Consider the following 18,103-nt stretch of genomic DNA (forward strand, 5'->3'; position numbering starts at 1 on the left):
TCGTTGCGCTTGCCTTCCCCTGCCATCTCAATGCCAGGATGCCAGCGTCTGTATGGTGACCGGCAGTCATGTGATAGACACTCGGCACCACTGCACGTGGTGTCTGCATAGGAGTTGCTGCTCTAGGTCTATGTCACTCTTCCTGCACTCTAGCAGACACAACTGGAGGCTTCAGTTACCAGTCTCTGAGCCATATGTTATAGATGTGGGATTCTGAAAGTCCAGAAATTTAGGCCAGTTAGTAGTCATATTTAAAGCGGCAATATTTAGGATGGCAAAACCTGGGTGGCTTTGCCTTACTAAACGTTGACGCTTTAAATTTGACTACTGACTTGACAAAATCCCGGGACTTTCAGAGTCCTCCACCCTGTTACATTTGGCCCCGTGTCTCCACAGCACAACAGAATCTCGGAAAATAAAAAGCATCTATGTTTCAAGGCAGCCATAATATGTGGGGTTACCTCCTTACCTTAGGAGAAACAGGAACAATATTGCGTGACCCTCCTTTTTTTATGGATTCTGGCAGGGGTATTTATCACATATATAGCCTCTGGGGCTATATATTGTGATATATTTGCCAGCCAAGGTGTTTTTATTGCTGCTCAGGGCGCCCCCCCCCCCAGCGCCCTGCACCCTCAGTGACCGGAGTGTGAAGTGTGTATGAGGAGCAATGGCGCACAGCTGCAGTGCTGTGCGCTACCTTGGTGAAGACTGATGTCTTCTGCCGCCGATTTTCCGGACCTCTTCTTGCTTCTGGCTCTGTAAGGGGGACGGCGGCGCGGCTCCGGGAACGAACACCAAGGCCAGTTCCATGCGGTCGATCCCTCTGGAGCTAATGGTGTCCAGTAGCCTAAGAAGCCCAAGCTAGCTGCAAGCAGGTAGGTTCGCTTCTTCTCCCCTTAGTCCCTCGATGCAGTGAGCCTGTTGCCAGCAGGTCTCACTGTAAAATAAAAAACCTAAAATAAACTTTCTTTCTAGGAGCTCAGGAGAGCCCCTAGTGTGCATCCAGCTCGGCCGGGCACAGAAATCTAACTGAGGCTTGGAGGAGGGTCATAGTGGGAGGAGCCAGTGCACACAAGGTAGTCTAAAAGCTTTCTTTTAGTTGTGCCCAGTCTCCTGCGGAGCCGCTATTCCCCATGGTCCTTTCGAAGTTCCCAGCATCCACTAGGACGTTAGAGAAAACATGTTAGTCTGCCTTGAGGACTGCGTTTGGGAACCACTCACCTGCACACAGAAGGGGCAGACATTTTGTGAGCCAGACTGAAGTTCAGCCTATGAATGCAGTAGGGTCTCCAGCCAGTCCATAATTTAGCTGCAGTAGGATTTTTTTAAGTAATCAAGGTCAATGTGCATTCATTAACCTCAATGGAAATGGCTCGCCAGAGACTGATGCCGGCTGTGATATTTTATACTCGCTGGTCACCTGGCCCTTGGGATTTGATGAGTCTTGCAGTTTTATATTGATGTGGCCCACAATCGTCTGGTTCCAGCACCTGATGACAGGTAGTACACTTTACATGCACAGCTGTCCAGTGATTATTGCTGGGGACAATCTGCACACTGCAGTATAATCCACTTGCTAGCGTCACACTGCTGTGGCATGAGGGATGGAGCACTGTGGTGACCTCAGGAGAGGCTTCCAGGATCTGATAGAGAAACATGGTGGAGGATCCTCACAGATCTCTTGTATATTACAGGGGAATGTCGGAACATGGACCAGAACAAAGATGGCGTCATCACACTTGGGGAACAGCAGGTGAGATTGAGAAGAGATGCGAGACCAACCCATAGAACCAGACCACAGGTTTAATATAACATGGGTGGCCAGCGCCAACTGCAGAGGTCTCACAGCTCAGTTATTATCATTTGTTATTTATAAAAGATGCAACAAGGTGTAGACAGCGCCTTTAACAACAGGCGTCACGCTGTATGCCACCGCGTCAGTGATCAGGACTGTACTGCTAGGTACTACAATGCGACATTTATATCAGGCCAACGTCTAATATTTAAAGCCCTAATTTTTGTGTAGTTGCAGAAAAGGGTGGTTACCTGGACGGCTCCTGGATATTAATACACTGTTCCCATCCCAATCAATGCTAAGTGGAGTGTTAGAGCCAAGTACTTAAAACTCTTTCTACTCATTACATATTGGAGATCCCTCCGGGGTAAATGTGTCCTGAGACAATGTCTCTGTAACGGTGTCTTGCATTTATTACTTCGAGTCAAATTGGTGATATCGTAAGAAAGGCTCCACATATGTTATGAAACGATCATTACAATGCCACCTAGTGGTCATTACATGAAACAACAGAGCCCTCTAATATCCAAAATACTGACGTGTTCCACACAAATATCATTTGAGTGCTGAGAATAGCTTGGATTTATCCGCAACGAAAACCCTACGGATCATACATAGGCCCAGATTTATCAAGCCTCGGAAAATAGGATTTTGGTACTTACCAGGTAAATCCTTTTCTTTGAATCCATAGGGGGCACTGGAGTACTCTTGGGATATGGACGGCTTCCACCGGAAGAAGGCACTGAATAAATTAATTTTTGAGACTACTCCTCCCCTCCATATCCTCCAGTGTTTTTTACTGAGCCGAACAGGACCGATAGAGAGATTGACAAAGGAGAATTACATATAACCTCACGGACAACAATAAAGTTGACACAAAACGTAACCGACAACTAAAACAGTTGACACCATAACTGATTAACATTTATTAAATTTAAACCAGTCGTGAAAGTGTGTTACCATAAGAACCACTGAACTTACTCTAAAAACAGGTAAACTGCTCTGGGTGGGCGTCCAGTGCCCCCTATGGATTCAAAGAAAAGGATTTACCTGGTAAGTACCAAAATCCTATTTTCTTTTTCATCCACTAGGGGTCACTGGAGTACTCTTGGGATGTACCAAAGTTTCCCCCGTGGGCGGGAGAGCTGTTTGGCACCTGTAACACCAGGCGGCCAAAGCTAGATGCTGGTGCCGCAAACGTATCAAACTTGTAAAAGCGCACAAACGTGTGCACTGAAGACCAAGTAGCCGCACGGCAAAGCTGCGTCGTAGAAGCCCCACGACCAGCTGCCCATGAAGTCCCCACAGAACGTGTGGAATGAGCTGTTACTGATGTAGGTGGCTGTAACCTAGCATGAAGGTAAGCCTGACGTATGGTCAGTCTAATCCATCTGGATAAGGTCTGCTTAGAGGCTGGCCAACCCCTCTTGGCCGCATCATAGAGAACAAACAACGTATCCGTCTTATGAACTGTAGACGTTCGGGATACATAAACGCGTAATGCGCGAACCACATCCAACGTTCCGGAATTTTCTGTTAATACCGGAACTACTATTGGTTGATTGATGTGAAAAGACGACACTACCTTTGGTAGGAAAGCGGGATTCGTCCGAAGTTCCGCTCTGTCATCATGAAAAACTAAATACGGTGACTTGCATGACAAGGCACCCAAATCTGAAACACGCCTTGCCGAAGCTAAGGCTAAAAGAAAAATCGTTTTCCAAGTGAGAAATTTAATATCCACTTGTTGTAAGGGTTCAAAGTAAAAGGACTGTAAGAAATCTAAAACCAGATTCAAGTCCCATGGCGCTGTAGGTGGAATGAATGGAGGCTGTACCCTCAGTACACCCTGCAGAAACGTGTGTACCGACGGCAACAAAGCCAATTTCCTTTGAAAGTAAATTGACAATGCCGATACCTGCACCTTTAGTGTGGATAGACGTAGTCCTCCATCTAACCCCCTCTGTAAAAATAACAAAAAACGGGATAATTTAAAGGATGATGTCGGAAACCTCCGAGCTTCACACCAACCTATATAAGTACGCCAGATTCTGTAATAATGAGCTGCCGTAACCGGCTTCCTAGCTCCTTTCATGGTTGGAATAACAGACTCAGGAATGCCCTCTCTTCTCAAGATGGCTTTTTCAACAGCCACCCCGTCAAACGCAGCCGCGCTAAATCGGGGTAAAGGAACGGACCCTGTTGTAACAGGTCCGGACGTAGTGGGAGTGGCCAAGGATCGTCTGCGAGTAGTCCGAGGAGATCCGAGAACCAAGTTCTCCGAGGCCAATGAGGCGCTATTAGTATGACTGTGACGGACCCTCTCTTGATCCGTTTTAGCAACAGCGGGAGCAGCGGAAACGGTGGAAACAGATACACGAGGCTGTACGGCCACGCGGCTGTGAGAGCATCCACCGCCACTGCCTTTGGATCTCTCGTTCTGGACACATATCGTGACACCTGATGATTGTGGCGGGATGCCATCAGATCCACCTGAGGGTAACCCCACCTCTGGATCAACATCTGAAACACTTCTGGATTTAATGCCCACTCTCCTGGATGAAAATCCCGACGACTGAGAAAATCTGCCTCCCAGTTGTCCACTCCCGGAATGAACACTGCCGACAATATCACCTGGTGATATTCGGCCCATCTGAGGATCCGAGCTACTTCCCGCATTGCCATGCGGCTTCTCGTTCCTCCCTGTTTGTTTATGTATGCGACCGCCGTCGCATTGTCTGACTGCACCTGAACAGTCTGAAAACGAAACATGTGCACTGCTTGTCTTAGTGCATTGTAAATCGCCCGGAGTTCCAGGACATTTATAGATAGCAATTTCTCGTGATCTGCCCAGAGGCCCTGGAGCCGATAACTCTGAACTACAGCTCCCCAACCTCTGAGACTCGCGTCTGTTGAAAGAATTATCCAATTCCCGACGCCGAACCGTCTCCCTGCAGATAGATTGTGTATCTTTAGCCACCAGAGAAGAGACACCCTGACCTGTGGCGACAATCTCACCCTGTGGTGAATCTGCAGATGTGAGCCCGACCACTGTGCTAGCACCTCCAGTTGAAACGGACGTGAGTGAAATCTTCCGAACTGAAGTGCTTCGAAAGCCGCCACCATTGTGCCTAAAAGGCGAATGCACAAATGTACTGAGACTGTGCGTGGCTTGAGCACTAATTGTACCAGATGACGAATGACCTGTACTTTTTGTTGTGGTAGGTAAATTTTTTGATTTACTGTATCGAAAATCATCCCTAGGAATTGAAGTCGTTGAGACGGAATTAGCTGTGATTTCTTGAAACTGACTATCCAACCGTGCTGAACTAGTACATTGTACGTTAGCAACGCATGCTGGAGAAGCATCTGTTGAGACAGAGCCTTGATGAGTAGATCGTCCAAATACGGAACAATTATTACTCCTAGGGACCTGAGATGAGCTATCATCACGGACATCACCTTGGTGAATACCCGAGGCGCTGATGAGAGGCCAAACGGCAGAGCCTGAAACTGGTAGTGGTCTCGCCTTATTGCAAACCTTAAGAAACTCTGATGAGGTGGCCAAATCGGAATGTGTAAGTACGCATCTTTGAGATCCAGCGCAATCATGAATTCCTGTGGCTCTAAACCTGCAATTACTGACCTGAGATTCCATCTTGAATCTGTAGTAAGTGACGTATTGATTGAGACCCTTTAGGTTCAATATTGGCCTGACAGCCATCTGGTTTTGGTACCACAAACAGACTGGAATAATAACCCTGCCCCTGTTCCTGCACAGGGACCGGAATCACGACTGCAGCATTCAGCAGAGACTGAATGGCCCCCTGCAGAACTGCTTTCTTGTCGTCCGACACAGGCAGTCCTGTCGTGAAAAATCTCCCTGACGGAAGACAATCGAACTCTATTTTGTAACCCTCTAACACTAAATTGCGGATCCACCCATCTGTGGACGTCTGAAGCCACGCCTCCTGAAAGCTCTGAAGGCGTGCTCCCACAATTGGAGATCCGAGATGGGCTGGGAGCCCGTCATGCCACTGGCTTGTTAGTGGTCTTAGCGTCTTGACGACGTGCATTGGATTGTCGGGCACCACGTCCCCGACCTCTTCTACCAAGCGTGACCGCTCCTGTGCCCCGCCCACGAAAGGGCTGAGTTCTAAAGGATTTGAACGCCGGACCAGAATATTTCCGTTTAGGTACAGTTGTAGGCGATGGAAGAAACACAGACTTTCCTCCTGTAGCCTCCGAAATCCATCTGTCCAATTCGGGACCGAAAAGCTTCTCGCCATCGTAAGGCAATGCCTCTATACCTTTTTTAACCTCCGCCTCCGCTTGCCAAGAACGTAGCCAAAGTGCTCGTCGTGCTGTGACTAGCGATGAAGAAAGGCGAGAAGTAAGCTGACAGACGTCAGTAGAAGCTGTACATAGATATTCAGCAGCTTCCCAGATTTGATCCGCGAGAAGTATAAGCTGGTCATCCTGTAGAGCCGACTTGAGCTCTTTTATCCATACCATTAATGCTTTAGTAACCCAAATGCCAACCAACCCAGGTCTCAGCAGCACTCCTGCTGCTGTATACATGGACTTTAGCATAGATTCTATTTTACGATCTGCAGGGTCTTTAAGCGTAGTAGCAGTTGGTACTGGTATGGTTAACTTCCTTGTAAGTTTAGATACGGACGAATCCACCAATGGTGGGTTCTCCCATGTAGCTGTCATGGACTCTGGAAACGGGTAACTCGATTTAAATCTACGAGGTATAGAAAACCGTTTATCCGGATTCTTCCGTGTTTCCAGTAACATTTTATTAAGAGATTCCGAAACAGGAAAACACATCGGAGATCTCTGTCGTTTAGTAAAGACTACCTCATCGTTCGTCAGGGGCTCCTCAGTTTCCGTAAACTCCAGCGACTGACGCACTGCTCTGATGAGATTATCAATGCCTGGGCTGTCGAAATCGTCACTATCTGACTGTTGGTCTATTTCGCCCTCCTCATACTCACGTTCAGTGAGGTCTAGCATCGCAGAAACTGGCAAATTATTAGGAAAAGAAACCTTATCCTTTCCACCAAAGGTGGACCTTTGACCAGATTGAGACTCCTCTGGTAACTCAAACGGTCTCATTTTAAACTCAGATCTTGCCGCCTCCCTCTCTTCACGAGAGGCGGCCAACTCTGATTGCAAACCAACTAATACATTTGCAAGCATAGCCCATGGAGGGTCCGGAGACGAACCTGGCTTTAATTCTGGAGTGGAAATCGTATTTGTAGCTGTATTAATAACACATACTGTACATGTGGTGGATCCATCAGGCAACACACTTTTACAGACATGACAGGAAAATTGTTTCTTAGATTTTGCTGGTGTCTTACTCATTATGAAGACAGACAATACAAACTACCCACAGACAGTTTGTACGACTCAGTAATAACACTAAGGTTCTTTGTATATTATCAGGCAAGTGCAGTGCACGCCAGCAAAAAGAAAACTGATCCCCAAATTCCCCTAATACCCCTCTTAAGTAGAGATGTAATATAGGAATCCTGGAACAGACAGGAGAAACATTAAGTATGTTAATACCAAATTTTCCTTTAAAGCTTAATACTGCTAATGTGTCTCCCCCCCACCCCCACGACCCCGTGTATAGCAGCGGGTCGGAGGCACCGTGGGACACACCGCATAGAGCCGTGTGAGCGGCCTATACCTGCGTAGCCAAGGCAGCGGGGAACTCATCGGCCGCAGCGGGGAACTCATCGGCTGCAGCGGCGCAGGGAGCGGCGGTCAGCGGGAGCAGAGAGCGTACTGCATAGAGCCGTGGAGCGGCCTATGCACACGCGCTCCAGGTCCAGAACACACACAGCATAGAGCCGTGGAGCGGCCTATTCCTGTGTAGACAGGCAGCGGGGAACCCTCGGCTGCTGCGGCGCTGGGAGCGGCGGTGAGCGGGAGCAGAGAGCGTACTGCATAGAGCCGTGGGGCGGCCTATGCATACGCGCTCCGGGCCGTAGGATAACACACAGCATGGAGCCGTAGAGCGGCCTATACCTGTGTAGAGGCAGCGGGGAACTCATCGGCTGCTGCGGCGCTGGGAGCGGCGGTCAGCGGGAGCAGAGCGTACTGCATAGAGCTGTGGGGCGGCCTATACACACGCGCTCCGGACCGCAGGATAACACACAGCATGGAGCCGTAGAGCGGCCTATACCTGTGTAGCCAGGCAGCGGGGAACCATCAGCTGCTGATGTGCTGGGAGCGGCGGTCCGCGGGAGCAGAGAGCGCACTGCATAGAGCCGTGAAGCGGCCTATGCACACGTGCTCCGGGCAGCGGCAATGTATCTAGGATGCGGCGCTGGTCCTCCATCAACCCCTAGCGTGATAACGCTCAGTCCCCAATACAATCACTCAACAGTGGGGCGGTAGCGTAAGCTGACCGCCCCTCTCAACATACCTGGACAGTAACAAGGTCTATGACGGGGCTTTTCATTCAAGCTCCGTCCAGCTTCTTGCAGGCAGCCAGCACGTGGTGTGAGGGAGCTCTTTACAGAGAGGTCCGACACTCACAGCTGCTCTCAGCAGCTTCCACAATCCCTGACCCACGCCTCTCAGAAGGGGAGAAAGGATGTGGCAATCATTTAAGAAAAAAGAAATAAACTTAGAAAAAAAAAAAATTCCAAGACCTGTGGACGAACTCCACTATGCCTTCTAACTGTGTCGAGCACAGAAAAAACACTGAGGTGCTCGAGGATATGGAGGGGAGGAGTAGTCTCAAAAATTAATTTATTCAGTGCCTTCTTCCGGTGGAAGCCGTCCATATCCCAAGAGTACTCCAGTGACCCCTAGTGGATGAAAAAGAAAGTGATAAATAGCACCGTGATAAAGTACCAACCAATCAGCTCCTGTCATTTTTCAAACAAACTTTCAGTCTGCAACAAGGCAATTACAAGCTGGTTGGTTGGTACTTTTGAGGCAGATGTATTAAGCCTGGAGAAGTGATAAACCAGTGATAAGTGCAAGGTGATAACGCACCAGCCAATCAGCTCCTGTCGATTTACATGTTGGAGCCGATTGGCTGGTGCGTTATCACCATGCACTTATCACTGCTTTATCACTTCTCCAGGCTTAATACATCTGTCCCAATCACCGTGCTATTTATCACTCTCCAAGGCTTGATAAATGGGGGCCATATTTCAGAATAGATTTTCGTTGTACAGTATATTGGGGGTCATTCCGAGTTGATCGTAGCTGTGCAAAATTTAGCACAGCTACGATCACCTTTCCTGACATGCGGGGGGACGCCCAGCACGGGGCTAGTCCGCCCCGCATGTCAGTCCGGCCCCCCCTCGAAGAAGTGCAAAGGCATCGCACTGCGGCGATGCCTTTGCACTTCAGGAGTAACTCCCTGTCAGCGCGGCTTTAGCGAGATGGCCGGGAGCTACTCCTCACTCCCTGGCTCACAGCAGCTGCGAATGACGTCACGCAGCCGCTGCGGCCCGCCCCGTTTGGTCCAGCCACGCCTGCGTTGGCCGTACCGCGCCTACGAAACGGCGGCCAAACGCCGCTGTTTTGCCCCCTCCCGCCCATCGACCACCTCTGCCTGTCAATCAGGCAGAGGCAATCGCTGTCCTGCCACAGCCGTCGGCCGTCCCGCAGGCGCATGCGCAGCAGGGACCCGTTCGCTCTGCTGCGTGAAAATGCAGCGAGCGAACGGGTCGGAATGACCCCCCTTGTTCCTTCCAGCATAAAAGTGAGGGAGATGTATTAAGCCTGGAGAAGGCATAAAGAAGTGATAAAGCGGTGATAAGTGAAAGGTGATAACGCACCGGCCAATCAGCTGCAATATGTAAATTGACAGTTATGAGCGGATTGGCTGGTGCGTTATCACAGTTGAAAGAAGCAGTTCCACTGATCAAGGGACACTGGCAAGACTGATTTTTGCGCTAATTGCTAATGAGCCTAGGATATACATCACACTTCCCTTTTACAAAACTGGCACCTCTCCGTCTTCTGTGAATCACATCACCAAACAATACTCAGCCTTTTAGCTGTATACATCTCAGACTTATATCATCATTCTTATTATTCACAGTGGCAGCGGATGGCACATCTCCAACGAGACCAGTGACCCCACGCTCACGCAACACAGCAGTGGCAGGAACCACGGATGCACCAAACACCATCGTCGTGTGTTTTCCATAAATGAGGGTTAACTCCCAATATTACTTTGACTTGAAATGTATGTATTGATGTTAAAAATGAAATGTTATATCTGTTACTAAAGGCCTTCAGAGTTTCCAATAAAAGTTTACATTTACTAAGGCGTGACGCTGCTATCTGACAACACGGGTACTCCTGCGGGCAAGCTTTTCAAACTCTGTATATTTGAACATTTGGGGAAAAAAAAAAAATCATATACAGGTTTTAAAAAGAGGAGCAAATTTAATTTACACAGAAGTACTAAATGTACATCATTCTTTTAAAAAAATCATTCTACATTATAAATACAGTAGAAATTCTTTTATAGTACTATATTTAGACCGTAATGATGGTTCGGGGGGGAAGGGAGGGGGTCGGGATGGTGAAAATGATGGGGGGCAGTAATGGGTTTCAAAAACAAAATAAATACCAAACTTGCAAAAGATTACAAGATATCTGGAGCAGATTTCAAGAGTACGTCTGCCTGGATGGGTAACAAAGCTTTGTGAAGCTGTCCTGAAGTGTAGCAATTTGGTTACGGAGTTCTGACTTATTATTACTGCAAACGACTCCAACCTGTCTCTGCTTTTCACTGCTTTTATTCCTTAACATAAAGCTTCTCGACAGCTGAACGACACTTGTGTTACTTTCCAACGACATTTTATTTTACTGCAATTGGTCCATTTTGGTACAATGTGCTGTTCCAACTGGGTAATTTACATCCTGACCACCAGAATATGTGTCACAGGAGTATGTAACCTGCTCACTAATTTAGTGCTATAACAATACCCAATACCCGTAGTGATGGGCACTGAAAGGGGGGGGGGGGGGTAGGGGTTGGGCAGGGATTAGAAAGACAGGAAGGACCACCTGAAACACTGCATGATGACCATGCCAAGGGGTGTCATTAGCCCACACGACTGGCACACTCCGTAACGGAAACATTAAATACAGTATAATAGTGTCCATCCTTTTCTATGTGCAAACGACGTTCTGTCAAGCTTTACCTGTAGACCATAACCCGTGAGGCCCACCTTGTAAATCAGGCATTCTATTCACCTGTGCACTAAGTTCCGCATGTAAAAGTTTCTCCACCCCTTGTTGAATTTGTTTATTACTTTTCTCAGCAAATTGGTGTCTACTGAAGTGATCCCTACTTCCCAATCCAGAGCAGACGTACAAGCCTGACTGAGTGGCTGGAGAGGTTACCCTATTTGGACATTTACCACCCCCTTCTCAAAAAAAATAAAAAAAAAGTGAATATTTCATGTATAGCACGGTCCCGTGTGCACTGTGCATTCATTTGCTATCTTCCCAGATAGGGAAAAAAAAAAAAAAAAAAAACACAAAAAAACATAAAAAAAACCCTGACTTGATGCTTGAATAACTTAAAGAAATATCAATACAATAATTTTAATACGCTTTGTTTTGAAGCCAGTCCCTTCTCTAGTCCCTTCGGTTTTGCTTTTCCTTAAGGTCGTAAGTTTTTGTTTGTGGTTTTTTTTTTTTTGTCTATTTTCTTTTGATAGTTCAAGTTGAGATGAGAAGAGATGGAAGGGAGGTAATAGGGAAAAACAACAAAAAAAAAAAAGTTTTGAAGGCAACAGATCACTGGTTGTGTGTGTCCTTGATAGGTTTGTCTGCAGCGGCCGGGGAGCAAGCCGGCTCGTGCCGAGACTTTCCTATGATATAAATCTCTCGAACAGGAAGAAGCAGCACAATCTTTCCACAGATCCATTTGCCGCACACTGCGAACAAACGGGAAAAAGAATTGAGGCTTAATCCGAAAGTGTGTGCCCTCCTGTCCCCAAGTACTGCAGCATCTTATGTCCTGCCCATGTTATGATCATTTATCTCCCCAGTCAGTTCATTGATTTACTTCTCATGGCTCGCTCATTGGTTTCCATCCCCCTGTTATCTATTTAACGTCCTGGCCCCCAGGCCTCCATTGTGGTTGGGGGTGAGGTACGAGTCTGTGCGGTGAACTGGGGAAGAAAAGGGAGAGGAAGAAGAGGAGTGATGGTACGAAGGCTGGGCGGAGGAGCGCAGAAGGGTGTTGGGACCTCCACCACTCTGGGGCTGCTGAAGGTTGAGGATGCTGTCGATGGCACTTTGTAGGTGTTCATTTAGAGTGTCATCTTGCGGGCTGTCACTTGAAAAGCTGGCATTGTCCACATCAAAATGTTCTGATTTCAGCCTTTTGGCAGAGGGAAGCGGCATATCCCAGCTCAACTCTGGCTCATCTGTTGGTTCAGTCTTGATCACCCGTCGGTAGAAGCCTGGCTCTTCCTCCTTGATCTCTCTCTTCATGGTCACCGTTGACTCCTCAATTTTGTTGGACTTTTTGTCCCCTCTGCTGCAGAACAACAGGTTGGAGCTGTCCTCTTTCTTCACCTTCTCAGCCACAGCGACCCCTTGTGTCTTATGGGATGTAATTACACTCCGTGACCCATCCTCCAATTTCACAGTCTGTGCCATAACTGGTAACTGCATTGGCGTTTCTACCTTTACCCTGGTATCTGCTGGTTTACCCGTCACAAAGGCATCCACGTTCTCCCGATACGTCTTGCGGAGAGGCAGCCGACAGTGTGTCGCCAGGGGTCTCTTTTCGGCAGGTGATGAGTGGTCCAGAGTACCATTCATCTGTCCTGTGGGTGTGGTCGTGGTGGCTGGGATTGGGTTATTAATAGTTTTGATGACGGTACTGGCAGGAGTTGTGGGAGGAGCAGGCGGAGGAGGGGGTGGAGGTGGGTTTTGATGAACAGGATCCAAAGCTGTGTTATGGATGACCTTGCTTAGCCCAGCTTCTTGCTTGATCTTCAACTTCAGCCCGATACGACTGCGGGCCTCATAAGTCTTGATTGGAGGTTTGCTGCGGGAAGGGAGTGCATCATCGTCTGCATCGAGTGACGGTGAGGATTTGGCCCAAGTGACAGAAGGGGAGCCCCCGCCACTGTGCTTGATCACTAGTTTGGTAGGGTGTATTGGTGTGGGGGTCTGAACTGCGGTGGGTTTCAAGATCTCCGGTGCAGGGGCCGGACAAGGGGATGAAGAGACAGAGGCCATAGAAGGGACTAAGTTTTGAGGCTGCGAAGAGGAGGAAGATACGTATTCATCTGCAAAGGAAAAAGCAACAAGAGTTAACAAAGCTCATATGTAAATATAAAAGCATGTCACATACAACTTTACAGAGAGAGACTAGCTGTAACATAGGTCTGCCACCTAGTGGCCAAGGAGCTAATAACAATACAATGAGGAACATTACAATACTTTGGCAATAACACAGAAACAGAAAATTTGATGGCAGATAAGAACCACTTGGCCCATCTAGTCTGCCCTAAACACATGTACGTACTCGCACACACAGGTTAATATTTTTTTTTCGGGGGGGGGGGGGGGGTGGCGGGGGACGGGAGCAACTCAATTTACTAGAATATTTTTGGATTGTGGGAGGAAACCAGAGTACATGGAACAAACCCATGCAAGCACGGGGAGAATATACAAACTCCACACATTTAGGGCCATGACCTCAGTGCGGTGAGGCAGTAATGCTAACCATTACACCAATCAGACTGAGCAAATACATTTAAGGACGATGTGGGAGAAGGACAGATACCTGGTCTCTCTTTTGCAAACTGCCGGTCGAGGGACAGAGCGACTTTCTCCTCCTGAATGAACATTCTGTCAATCATCACCATCTCTGCAGAAGGACTCACTCTCTGCCGAAGGAGAACACAGAGGTTAGAACATAGCAACAGACTATGGGGTATATTCAATTAAAGTCGGATCCATTCCGACATGTATTTGTCGGAATGGATCCGACAACCCCTATTCAATCCCCATCTTAATTCGACTTTTTCAAGTCGAATTAAGATGGGATGCAGAGGAGGAGAAGGGGGGCGAGCAGCGGGGGGACAGCCGGCGGGCATACAGGAGACATCAGCGCTACGATCAGGGTTACCGTAGTGCTGCAGCAGGATGTCATTCAGCCGCCCGACCTCAAGGCAGCTTCCACCCGGCTCCAACAGCGTGCTGGAGCCAGGTGGAAGCTGCCGTGAGGTCGGGCGGGCGAGTGACATCCAGCTGCAGTGCTGATCGTAGCGCTGATCTCCTGTATGCCCGCCCGCTGCTCCCCCCCCCCGTCTCCCTGCGGCTCCCCCCCCTCGCCTCCTCCGGGTCCATCTCATTCCGACATCATTTTGATGTCGGATTGAGATGGTCGAAAACGGGGCCAAAACCTGTCGGATTTGGCCCCGTTTTCGACATTAACAGGTGGATCGGCAGCTATTCCGCCGATCCACGTGCTTTTCGACAAGTCGAATGCTTCGACTTGTCGAAAAGCTCTGAATAGGTTGAATCAGGATTCGACCTTAAAAAGTCAAAAAATGCCGTCTTTTCGACTGCAATTGAATATACCCCTATATGTCGTACTTTAGTCCCAGAAACAAGTTATTAGTAATGAAGACACCTCCTATATGTCGGTCTGTATGAGATCCATAAGTGCTTCTAGGAACAATCCGAACTTTATTTATGTGCTCCTTCTCATCTTATGGGTAGCAGCGGGTATTTGCGGCACGTTTGTCGCGATTACGCTGCATACACACCCGCTATCCATAGGATCACAACATGCACACACTCCCATAAACGCGTTGCGCGCAGGTGCGAATGTGACTGGGACACCTGTATGTAAACGTTTGACAACCAGTCATCAGTTAGCGCAGTTTAGTACAAGACAGACTTACAGCAAGTGTCCAATTAATAGTTGCGGCTTACTGTCCTATGCGGGTCGTCTTCAGTATGCTGACTGACGGGATCCCGGCGCACAGTATACCGGCGCCGGGATACCGACACTTATTCTCCCTCGTGGGGGTCCACGACCCCCCTGGAGGAAGAATAAAATAGCGTGGCGCGCCACCGTGCCCGTAGCATGGCGAGCGCAGCGAGCCCGCAAGGGGCTCATTTGCGCTCGCCACACTGTCTGTAAGCCGGCGGTCGGCTCCCGGCGCCGGTATGCTGGTCGCCTGACTGCCGGCATACCGTAGTGAACCCGTCCTATGCATCTATGCACGACTATCAGCAAGGATACTTCTTTACTGGCTTTGTGAATGTACAGCTATTTAAACCCAACATTTAAGATGGTCTCACCCTGGACTCTTCCAAAAGCAGCAAACGGTATTTGTTCAGCATGGCCTGGGTGCGCTTCAGAAGCTGGGTTGATACCGTCTCAAACTCATCATCCACTATGGGGACAAAGAAGTTACCAACCATGTATTACAGGTGTGATGACATCTACATATGGATCGCACACATACAGCTTATCATGGGGATAGTATTAATCAGGTGACACAGAGCCAGCAGGTTAAGAGATTCATTAACAGAGATCTTCTCACCCTTCCTCAGGTCCTGCGAGTTGGGCAGCAGACCTTGGTATACGTGGTATGGGACAAGTCTGTGCAGGGCATCTTCAAAGGAGTGGAAGGTAGATTTATAATCTGGGTGCAAGACTGCGCCCTGGTGCTTATGTAACTGTTCCAGGAAACTGGGGAATATGATGAAAGTTAGTGGAATAAAGCTTTAAGTGTGCAGTATTAATTTAACGACTGACGCTCACTAGTGTCCAAGACCATCCACACACTAGATCTCCTGCTAATGTCCACCCACCAGTGCAAGAGCCAAACATTTGGGCACCAGTTTGTCTGTTTCCTAGGAATAGGGCTGCCATTACTTACACACATTAGACGCCCAACTGAGACAGGACACGCACCTGAATAATACATACACACCTCTGAGATCTCCACACCCAGTGCCCAATCCTTTATTCCTGCACTAGGGCCCTCATTCCGAGTTGATTGCACGGCTGCTAAAAGTAGCTAGCGAGCGAACGCATAGTCGCCACCCACGGGGGAGCGTATTTTCGCTTTGCAAGTGTGTGAACGCGTGTGCAGCCGAGCGGGACGAAAATGTTTTTTTTGCAGTTTCCGAGTAGCTCTGGACTTACTCAGCCCTTGCGATCACTTCTATCTTTTTGGTCCCGGAATTGACGTCAGACACCCGCCCTGCAAACGCTTGGACACGCCTGCGTTTTCCCAAACACTCCCTGAAAATGGTCAGTTGCCACCCACAAATGCCCTCTTCCTGTCAATCTCCTTCCGATCGGCTGAGCGAATGGATTCTTCGTTAAATCCATCGCCCAGCAACGATCCGCTTTGTACCCGTACGACGCGCCTGCGCATTGCGGTGTATACGCATGCACAGTAGTAACCTGTTTGCTGCTCTGCGAAAAACGGCAGTGAGCGATCAACTCTGAATGACCCCCTAGGTTCCTTCGCTCACATCCAGTTACATATCTGTGTCCTAGAGCTTTCTCCCTGTGTTAGCACTTCCATTATGGTCAATCTTAGGATACCATGCTAGATCTTCAGCTACTGTCCAATACATCACATAAAACTAGCTCTCTGGATAATAAAATCCCAAGTGAGCAGGGCCCTCCCTACTCTTTGTTCTCACATCAATGATCCCTATACTACACACATTAAAATGTTCACACATGCAAAACACAGCATACCAAACTAATGCATGCACCCAGACGTCGGATAGGATTTCTCTATAACCCCATATTGTATCCTCACCAGGCTTCCTTGCTTGGCTGTAGTGTTTGAAGTTTCTTCAGAGCTCCAAATTTACTTTCAAACTAAAGGAAACACAAATGCATTAACGGTAAGAAACTTACACGGCCTGGAATTTGCAATATGGAAAACTGTGTGGTGTAAATTTTGACAAGGATTTTCAATTTAGTCGCATAGTTAGAATAGTTGGTTCATAGTCACATTTTAGTCTTTTTCTATTGCTTCGTTTTAGTCAATATTTAGTCAGTGGATCTCAGTATTAGTCAATGTTTTAGCAATAACTTTTACAAATAGCTTAATGATATTGTAATGGATTTTGCTGAAGAACATTTCTCTTGAGAAGTTTGCATACATTTAACTATGTGTTTAGTCATCTAGGCTCAGTAGGGCTGAGAATGTGTTACATACTGAGTTTGACTTACCGTAGTGCTCCAAATATATCATATAAAAAATGTATGCTTTAAGTTTGTCAGAACAAACAAGTGCAATACACAATCATAATTCCTTCACAGCAGGTCATATTTATTTTCTGCTAATATCTAGAACACATAATTGTTCTTTAAAAAATGTAAAACCCTACTTCCAGGATTTTACATTTAGTTTAGTCGCTTTTTGTTTTAGTTAAGATTTAGTCAATGGATCTCAGAAATCATTTTAGTCTCATTTTTTTCCTGGAATAAACTGTAGTCGATGAATACTTTTAGTCAAATTTTCGTAGACAAAAATAACACTGAAACTGTAGCATTGGTGAAGCAAACAACTTCCAGATGGACAATACGTAACTCAGAAATATGGCTGTCTTTGCCCTTTGTAACTGTTCTGCAATAAATAAGGTCACAGTCTGTTCTTGTTTTCGGCAATAAAAAACCAAAATACAGGACTTCAGAGAGGGGCGCTTACCTGTGGCTGATTCTGGACCTGGGACGTGGGTACGATCTGTGACATCCCCTTGCCAACCACTTGGATCTGCAGAGAACCTTTTCCCAGACCGAGACCAGACACTGAGCTGATCACTCCGGTTTTACCCTGAAACAAGAGTAATACCAGGTTACATAATCCACAAGCAGGAGTACAGGATGGGTTAGTCTCAAGCTGGCCACACGGATCTCACTGCTCCACATCTGTGTGGCCAAACTGGACCAGCCCTTACACTACATGGCGCACTGGTCTTGTTTGGGGCCACCAATAATGCAACCTTAGGCCAAATCCCCCAATATCACAGCAGAGATGTCCGCTGCAACTTTGTAGAAAGCCTTCCTATATCCAGGGCCTCCTCTACATCCCTTCATCCAGCAATAAAAATACACCGCTTTAAAACTGGTGACTTCCCCCATTCACCCAGATAGGTCCCAAGTAGAACCCCCCACCTTCCCCAACATTGGAAACTTGGACTAATGGTGGGCATACATCAGTGACGTCACAACGGGTGTGCGGCCAGCACCCGGGTGTAGCCAAAGTGCCGACTGCTCTTCAGTGACAGGAGCGGGGT

The 18,103-nt window shown here is 47.8% G+C and overlaps 2 protein-coding genes across 12 annotated transcripts in view; one reads left to right on the forward strand and one right to left on the reverse strand.

Annotated features, from left to right (window-relative positions):
• LOC134949351 (calpain-1 catalytic subunit-like) overlaps window positions 1-10,106 on the forward strand; it is a 30,953-nt gene extending 20,847 nt beyond the window's left edge. The window contains exons 9-10 of one of the 2 annotated variants that reach the window (XM_063937865.1): window positions 1,698-1,756; window positions 9,882-10,106. In XM_063937865.1, the coding sequence (XP_063793935.1) occupies window positions 1,698-1,756; window positions 9,882-9,917 (95 nt within the window). In that variant the 3' untranslated portion in view covers window positions 9,918-10,106. The remainder of the gene's footprint in view (window positions 1-1,697; window positions 1,757-9,881) is intronic. The other variant, XM_063937864.1, reaches the window with a different exon arrangement.
• Window positions 10,107-10,207: 101 nt separating this feature from the next.
• BICRA (BRD4 interacting chromatin remodeling complex associated protein) overlaps window positions 10,208-18,103 on the reverse strand; it is a 132,341-nt gene continuing 124,445 nt past the window's right edge. For all 10 annotated transcript variants that reach the window (XM_063937861.1, XM_063937859.1, XM_063937858.1 and 7 more), the window contains 6 exons: window positions 17,515-17,640; window positions 16,618-16,679; window positions 15,379-15,527; window positions 15,134-15,228; window positions 13,605-13,707; window positions 10,208-13,104 (listed from right to left, as the gene is read on the reverse strand). In XM_063937861.1, coding sequence (XP_063793931.1) covers window positions 11,903-13,104; window positions 13,605-13,707; window positions 15,134-15,228; window positions 15,379-15,527; window positions 16,618-16,679; window positions 17,515-17,640 — 1,737 coding nt within the window. In that variant the 3' untranslated portion in view covers window positions 10,208-11,902. The remainder of the gene's footprint in view (window positions 13,105-13,604; window positions 13,708-15,133; window positions 15,229-15,378; window positions 15,528-16,617; window positions 16,680-17,514; window positions 17,641-18,103) is intronic.

Source organism: Pseudophryne corroboree, chromosome 8 (assembly GCF_028390025.1).
Source record: "Pseudophryne corroboree isolate aPseCor3 chromosome 8, aPseCor3.hap2, whole genome shotgun sequence".
NCBI lineage: Eukaryota > Metazoa > Chordata > Amphibia > Anura > Myobatrachidae > Pseudophryne > Pseudophryne corroboree.